Source organism: Nicotiana tomentosiformis, chromosome 5 (genome assembly GCF_000390325.3).
Source record: "Nicotiana tomentosiformis chromosome 5, ASM39032v3, whole genome shotgun sequence".
NCBI classification, from domain to species: domain Eukaryota; kingdom Viridiplantae; phylum Streptophyta; class Magnoliopsida; order Solanales; family Solanaceae; genus Nicotiana; species Nicotiana tomentosiformis.
In genome coordinates this window covers 92,666,107-92,674,447 of record NC_090816.1, presented here as the reverse complement: position 1 = coordinate 92,674,447, position 8,341 = coordinate 92,666,107, and the positions used below count along the sequence as shown (strand labels likewise).

The following is an 8,341-nucleotide window of genomic DNA, read 5'->3' as shown; positions in this document are numbered from 1 at the left end:
GGAACCTGTGGCCTACATTAGGGGTGATTAAAGACATGTATGATGGAGCGAAGACCTGGGTGAGGACAATGGGAGGGGTCTCAGACCATTTTCCGGTCGTGATGAGGTTGCATTAGGGGTCAGCACTCAGCCCTTTTTTGTTTGCCCTAGCGATGGACGTACTGACTCGCCACATCCAAGGGGAGGTATCGTGGTGCATGTTATTTGCAGACGGCATTGTTTGATTGACGATATGCGAGACAGTGTTAACGCGAGGTTAGAAATGTGGAGACATGCCCTGGAGTCTAAACGTTTCAAGCTGAGCAGGACCAAGACAGAATACTTAGAGTGTAAGTTTAGTGGTGCAAATCAGGGAGTCGAAGGGGAGGTGAGGCTGGATTCACAAGTCATCCCTAGGAGGGGAAGTTTTAAATACCTTGGGTCTATTATACAGGGTTTGGGTGGGTGGGGAGATTGACGAAGATATCACATATCGTATTGGAGCGGGATGGATGGAATGGAGACTTGCTCCCGGTGTTTTGTGTGATAAGAAGGTACCACCAAAACTTAAAGGTATATTTTATAGAGCGGTGGTCAGACCGACTATATTGTATGGGGCTGAGTGTTGGCTAGTCAAGAGCTCCTATGTACAGAAGATAAAGGTAGCAGAGATGATGATGTTAAGATGGATGTGCGTGCACACCAGGTTGGATAGGATTTAGAATGAAGTTATTCGGGACAAGGTGAGTGTGACTCCTATTGAGAACAAGAATGCAAGAAGCAATGCTTAGATGACTTGGACATATGAGGAGAAGAAGCAGAGAAGCTCCGGTAATGAGGTATGAGGGGTTGACATTGAAGGGCTTTAGGAGAGGTAGAGGTAAGACGAAAAAGAGTTGGGGGTGAGGTGATTAGGCATGACATGGCGCAACTGCAGCTGACCGAGGACATGACCCTTGATAGGAAGGTTTGGAGGTCGAAGATTAGGTAGTAGGTTAGGTAGTCTAGATTATTCATACCGGTATTATTAGTACGTACTCTCGCATTTGGTTGGTATTAGGTTTCTTTGAGTACCTATCATTTTTGGCATTTCGTTCGTATTACTATCTTGTTATTTATGCTATTTTTACATGGCTTTTCGGCATTGTCCCGTTTTCTTTTTCTTTTTATTATTATGGTGTATTGGAAACAGTCTCTCTACCTCCAAAAGGTAGGGGTAAGGTTGGGTATACATTACCCTCTTTAAATTCACTATGTGAGTTTATAATGGGCTTGTTGTTAACCCTAGCCATATATTACTTACATTTAGTGGACGGAGTTACTCAACCCAACAATATTTAAGCTATAAATCAACATATTAAAGAAAGGGGGGCAGGGGTACACTTTGGGAGAAAGTATATGTTTATCCATAAAAGGTAAAAATGGTGTGGGATATTAACATAATAGGGGAAGAGAAAGAAATATGGATATTTGGAGTATTCGCAAATACGGCCAATAGAATGGTATGGGGGAAGTTAAAAAAGGGGGGTTAGAGCGACTTGGAGAGTGAGAGGGTTTTTTAAAAGCTAACAGACATCCTCTGCAACTGCTATGTTGTTGCTTCCTCTTCATCACTTCCCTTGTCTTCTTTTGTTACTTGCCCACCCCTTCCCCTCTTCTTCATTTGTTTTTGTTTTTGTTTTTGTTTTTGCTGCTCCTTTGATATCCGCTGCTTCTTTTGACGTTTCTTCTTCTTCTTCTAATTATATAAGTATATTTCTATATTGAAATACAGGATCTCCACTATCCACTTTTCTTTATTCCTCTTTGCCTTTTCCCTTAGTATATACACACACAAAAAAAGAAACGTTTATTGGTCAACCTTCATTTTCACTTTTCAGATTAAATTTTTTATCTGCTCCTCCCGCTCTTCCACAAACACACGTTAAAGTGGAGAGTCGGAGATTACGAAGCTATATATATATGTGTGTGTGTATACAAAAACAAGAACGACCCGTTCATACATATGAAAATTTCCTCTATCAATTAATGGGAAATTGAAAAGGATAAGTTAATTTGTCTTTGTTTTGAATTTGGGTTGTTCAGAAATGGCGTGTAATCATCTAACAGATATGCAAGAGCCAAGCATAGATACAGATAAGTTAAGCTACGAGATTTTCTCTATTCTAGAAAGCAAGTTCTTATTTGGTTACGATGATCAGAAGCTTTGGATTCCTAAACAAATAGCTCCGGCAGTTGAACATCACAAGAACGTTAACGACGTCGTGTTGACATCTTCACCGGTGCGGGAGGGGCACGGCGTTCAGGCAATCAAAAACCAGAGGGGTAAAATCTGTATCCTCAGCATAGATGGTGGTGGAATGCGAAGCATCCTATCAGGAAAAGCTTTAGCGTCTCTTGAACAGGCGTTGAAGGTTAAATCGGGAAATTCAGATGCTAGAATCGCCGATTATTTCGACGTCGCTGCCGGTTCCGGCGTCGGAGGAATATTCACCACCATGCTCTTCTCCACCAAGGACCAAAACCGCCCCTTGTTTCACGCTGAGGACACGTGGAAGCTTCTAGCGGAACAAAGCAAAAAATTCTACCCTACCAAAGGTTCAAATTCCGGCGGTTTTCTCAGGCGAATTATCTGCGGCGGAGGCGGTGGTGATTCGACCGGTTCAGCAACGGACGGTTTAGAGAAGTCGATGAAGGAGGCCTTTGTAGATAAAACCGGTCGAAGCCTCACGTTAAAGGACACGTTGAAACCTGTTTTGATCCCATGTTACGACCTTTCAAGTACGGCGCCGTTTTTGTTCTCCAGAGCTGATGCTTTAGAAACCGACAGCTTCGACTTCTGTCTATGGGAGGTGTGTAGGGCCACGTCAGCAGAGCCGGGAGTGTTCGAGCCCGTTTGTATGAAGTCCGTCGACGGGAAAACCAAGTGCGTGGCGGTTGACGGCGGATTAGCCATGAGCAACCCGACGGCGGCGGCGATTACCCACGTGCTTCACAACAAGCAAGAATTCCCCTTCGTGAGAGGTGTGGAGGACATTTTGGTACTTTCACTAGGGACAGGTCAGCTCCTAGAAGGAAGCTTTGACTATGAGCAAGTCAAGAATTGGAAGGAAAAGGACTGGGCTCGACCAATGGCTCGAATTTCTGGCGATGGCTCAGCTGATATGGTGGACCACTCAGTTGCCATGGCTTTTGGCCAATATCGTAGCAGTAATTACGTGCGCATTCAGGTACCTATTGTTCTTTTAATAGTTTATACAATCAGTGTAAAAGAATTTTAAAACTTTTATTATTATCAAAGGATATCTATGAGGCTATTTAAAATATGAAATTTTTAATTTTAAAATAAGACAAGTTAACTGTTACAATAAAGGTAATCTGATGGGGGAGCATTTAACTCTATAATTTGTTCCAAAATCTTAGTAGTAGATACAGTTCATCAATGAGCTTGTGGATTACATGGGGGCCGGGAGAAAGGGGACAGGCTGGGGAAAGGTGTCTTGGAATGGGAGAGGGGGAGGGGGAAGGGGTGGGTGGTTTGTAGGGGTGAGTCTAACCTCTAACCTGCGCCGTTTGATAATTTGGTCGTATGCAATTTAATTTCTTGAAGAATATTGATGCATAGACATTCATTTACAGGTTTTAGGATAATTGATAGTGTTGTTGTTGTGTGCAACTAGAGAAACTGTGCAGTCAAAATTGAGGCCACCAGGAACAATGCTGTCTTTAGCTAACAACTAGACAAACCCATTGGTTGGCGAGACCCAGACACAAAAACACACACTGTGTGTGTAATTGGGGAGAAGTGATCTCTTTTAAATATCAATTACAGAAAGGACCAACAAATTGGGGGGTTTTGGGGGGGGGGGTGAGGGGAAGGTGAATATTGGTTATGGTTTATTTTCTTGAAATAAAGTAAGTTTTAGTAATGATGAAAAATAATGATAAAAGATTAAATCTTTTCCACCTGGGAATAAGGGGGCAGTACTTTCCTAAAGTCTAACTGGCACTTGGATAATTTGGTACCAGAAATTGGTAATATCTTGATGCTGGAAAGTTACTAAATCAAGAATGTGGCACTCGTTGCCAATTAGTACAGCAAATATGTGTAGAGCTGTAGTTTTTCCATAATTTTCTAAGGATGATATTCATAATCAACACCATTTTCGTGACACATAGATTTCTGATATAAAGAGAACAAGAGAGTAGTTATGTTCTTTAACTTTTCTTGTGTCACCTAAATCTGTATGCTAAAGAAGAGGCTCTGTATCTCAAGGATGGTCCTCACAGTCATTGATTACCACGTACCTCTCTCCCAGCTATTTTGACCTGCCAATTTATTCTCTTACCAAATCCTTGTCCTTGAGACCTTGCTTTATTACTGTACTGCCAAAGGTGGGGCTTAGTTTTTTTACCCTTTACAGTTTACTTATTGATGAGGGTAAATTCCAGCAGGCTTACCATATACTTCTGTTCAGTTGATGTAAAAGGGTATAGGGGATTTGGGTAGGGAATTGACCAATGGAATGTGTGCCAGGGGAATACTATATAGAGAAGATTTAGATAATTGACCTAATGAAATATATATATACTAATCTAGTGGAGTAGTATATTGATCATTCAGAAGAATTAAGCGATAAGTTAAACAAGTCCCACATGGTTTATAAATTGTCAAACTGAAAGCTGTTGAGTTTCGTCATCAACTGATTCTTCTTCCAGTCAAGATATATTTGCTTTCTATCCTTTGCCTATCATTACTAAGTCATAAAATGTTCTATATTCAAATTAACATATAAAGGTAGAATGACTTGTTGCTTTCAAGTATTACAATTTGTCTTTAACTTGGATATCATAGTAAAATTAAATGGTCTTTACAGTTTCTAAACTAATTTGATGATGGCAGGCTAACGGATCGAGCTTTGGTCGTTGTGGTGTGAATGTAGACGCTGACCCAAGTCCTAGCAATGTGAAAACGCTGGCTGGGATAGCAGATGAAATGCTGAAACAGAAAAATGTAGAGTCTGTGCTTTTCGGTGGCAAGAGAATTGCAGAGCAAAGCAATTTACAGAAACTTGACTGGTTTGCTGGAGAACTAGTGCAAGAGCATCAGAAAAGGAGTTGCCGGATAGCTCCCACTGTTGCATTTAAGCAAGCTACACCAAAAGCTTCCCAAACATCTCTCAAATAATAACCAAGTCAAGCAAAATTTTTAAAAAATGGTAAATTCTTCTTTCATATCCTTCCATTTGGTCTGATTCTTTTTGTGTATTTAATGATGGTGATAATTTTTCCAAGTCCAAGCATGTCTGAACTAATGATGATGATATCAACTAGGACCCATAACACTAATAATTGGTATATTATGATATGAATCTAAGACCCTTTTGCCTTAGTAATTACGTTGAGTTTTCTAAATAATCATAAATAAATCACGAGAAGATAATACATAGGTGTGATGTTTGTTTGTGTGTATCCGTGGGCTCCGTCATATGTCATTTTCTTTCATGTCTTTCAAAAGATCAAACCCCTGATTAGTCCACCGACAGTTAGTTCTTTCATTATTATAGAGATGGAGTTTGTAGTCATTTTAAAAATGGAACCCAAAAAAGGTTGTAGGGGACCTTATGGTCATTTTGGGAAGGGGAATGTATGGTATAGCTTTGGGTTCATGAACAGTGTCCGTAGTCCGGAAAGAATTAAAGAAAACGGTATTTGGAATATATATACAGTACTTTTTGCTATATATCATGTTGTGGTTGACTGTTAGACGAAGCACCTTCTTTTTCTCTGCTATGTGCCTTTCATGGTGTCACCTTTGCTTTTAGAGCTGAAAGTTACACTATGGAATGTGATTTCAGAGTGGTCACTATTTTACCACCTACATCCACATCTTATTTTTACAACTTATTTGTTCCTACAGCTTTTGGGAATATTTATCGGTTCATATAGGATCACTTGGATTCGTCTAGACAAGACTAGATTAGGAAACCCCCTTTATCTCCTTAATTTGACTCTATGCTCAATGACTAAATTGTCACAATCATTATATTAAAAAGGGCAACCCGATGCACAAAATATTCTTCGTTCACGTTGGGTCCGTGGAAGAGCCACAACCAAGAGATGTGATGTACATAGTCTATCCTAATTCAAGTATTATTGATTGCTTTTACGATTCAAACCCGTGACATATAAGTCACACAGTGACAACTTTAACATTCTCCAAGGCTTCCCTTTCCTCTGTTTACGCAAGGTAAGGAAGAGCACCCCAAGAGGATATGATGTAGGTCAATTATACACCCCAAGAAGAGCACCCAAGAGGATAGTCTACCCTTACGCAAGCATGCTTCATCCGTGTCCTTGTCCTCCTTTATTACCGATATTTTGAATTTAACTTACCGTGGTCACATCCTCTTTTGACTGAGGATTTATTGTGCAAGTTGCGACTGTGTATAATTGAAGCGTGGGTGCAATGATTAGAATTAGTTAAGTAGTATAAACAATTGCATTAATGTTTTAGACAGAATTATTAGGGAAGGGCCAATAAATCATACAAGTCACTATTCAGATGGTGACTAGCAATCCCTGTATCCTTGCTATCTGGCAGTTACTAGTAGTTACTTTAGTAGTGCTCAGTAGGAGAGAGTAGTACTTTTGAGGTTTGGACAGGTGTCTGAATTATTTCCGACCAAATTCAACAGGGGTCAAAAGAAGGGTCTTACGAATTAAAAAGAAGAGAAAGCAAGATATTGTTTTAGACTAAAAAATAATCCGCAAAAGTGAAAAAAAAAAGGAAATAATTTATCTGGTGCTGCTTTCTGTGAAAATATGAGTGCTTGTCCTGTTTAAAATTTGTGAAGTAACATGATTCACCTGGAAATAGTTGAAATTCATGGATTAAAGCACCTACTTTGTGCTTCGTGATTTTTGTTGTCGAGCATTATGGTCTGACTTACTAGACATTACATTGTGTTGGTAAAAAATAAACATTTTTTTCGTAAATATAAAAAATATTCTTTTTTTTTTCTACGTTATGGTGATTTGGGTCCCAAGAAATAGCATTGTCTTTGATATTAACTGCAATTTTTTTCCCCTTGAAAACTAACCATTATCATTCCCTGAATAGTAGCTCATTAATATATCATTATCTCCTATGCAGGAAAACAATGTGCTGAAAGTATGGTTAGGACAAGAAAAAAGAATTGAAGAAGATGGTGATGAAATAGTAGCTTTTACTTTTTTGGTATAGCTAGTAAGATGGGGAAAGCCAGTGCTTTTTCAGGGATTGAAATGAAAGACACTCAACTTAACTGTAAAAACAAAATGGGAAAAGATGGAACGGTTGAATTATCTTTGTTGGGATTCTTTTGCTTGCCAGAGGACAGGCATTTGTTTTGGCCATTCTTTCTTGATAGAGGTGTCAAAGACAAAACGAGTTCCCTTTTGAAATCTTTTTTATTTTATTTTTTCATCTCAGAACTTTTGGGGGGGTGGGGGAAGGGGTTGTTTTCTTTGAATTTCCTCTCTTGCCCTTGCTTTAGTAGTGTTATTCTTCTTCTTTTTGTGGTTGGATCTACTTTTTGTCTCTTTTGTGGATGGAGGGCATAATTGGGAAGATATCCTAGAGAAAGTTTTTATTTTTTATTTTTTAATATCAACCCCTTTTTGGGTTTTTTCCTTTTTTGGAAAATAGGGGGAAAGGAAATGAGATGCAAGTTAATTATAGAAGCTAGTGTTTGTGGGAGAAAAAAATTGGAGATTGGCCCCTCTTTTCAAAAGCAGCGGACCATGTATCTCCTGAAATTTGGTTAGATGAATGGCCTATGCTATATTCCAAGCTTGATGTGGATTTGTATAAAGAATATCAAACCATTTTATTTCCTTTTTTGCTGTTCTATTTTCTTTTTTAATGGAGAATCTCAACGTTTCCAGTTCTAAGGTTTTTCCTTTTCATATAGTCAACACGAGAACTAGCAAGGCTAAATTGAGGACAATGATAACGTATAAGACTCTTGGCGCTGTAAGTTAAAGTATAACGTATTGACTTTTAAACTGTTAGAATAGCATGAGTTTTATGTTTATTTGTAATCTATATATCTATCTATATCTATACTATACTAAAAGCACGACCGTTCTTAGCGAACTTTCGTTCGCTTTTTTACCCTTTAAAATATAGTATGGTTCATATTAGACAAAATAGTAATTTGAGTATTCCATTAATATTTAGGAATAATTATTTAATTAATTCTTCTACAATTTAGGAATAGTTATTTAATTATTTTTCCTTTTATTAACAGTTTAGGAAAGTTAATAAAATTTTGTCTATTCGTTTTACTCCCTAGGTTGGAGTACTTAAAACCTTTAA

At 38.6% G+C, this 8,341-nt stretch overlaps 1 protein-coding gene across 1 annotated transcript; it reads left to right on the top strand.

Annotated features, from left to right (window-relative positions):
• Positions 1 to 1,451: 1,451 nt before the first annotated feature.
• On the top strand, positions 1,452 to 7,914 carry LOC104099848 (patatin-like protein 6). The gene is made up of 3 exons (XM_009606973.4): positions 1,452 to 3,209; positions 4,883 to 5,198; positions 7,136 to 7,914. The coding sequence occupies exons 1-2, from the start codon at positions 2,067 to 2,069 to the stop codon at positions 5,165 to 5,167; spliced, it is 1,428 nt and encodes a 475-aa protein (XP_009605268.1). The 5' UTR covers positions 1,452 to 2,066; the 3' UTR covers positions 5,168 to 5,198; positions 7,136 to 7,914.
• The last annotated feature ends 427 nt before the right edge of the window (positions 7,915 to 8,341 follow it).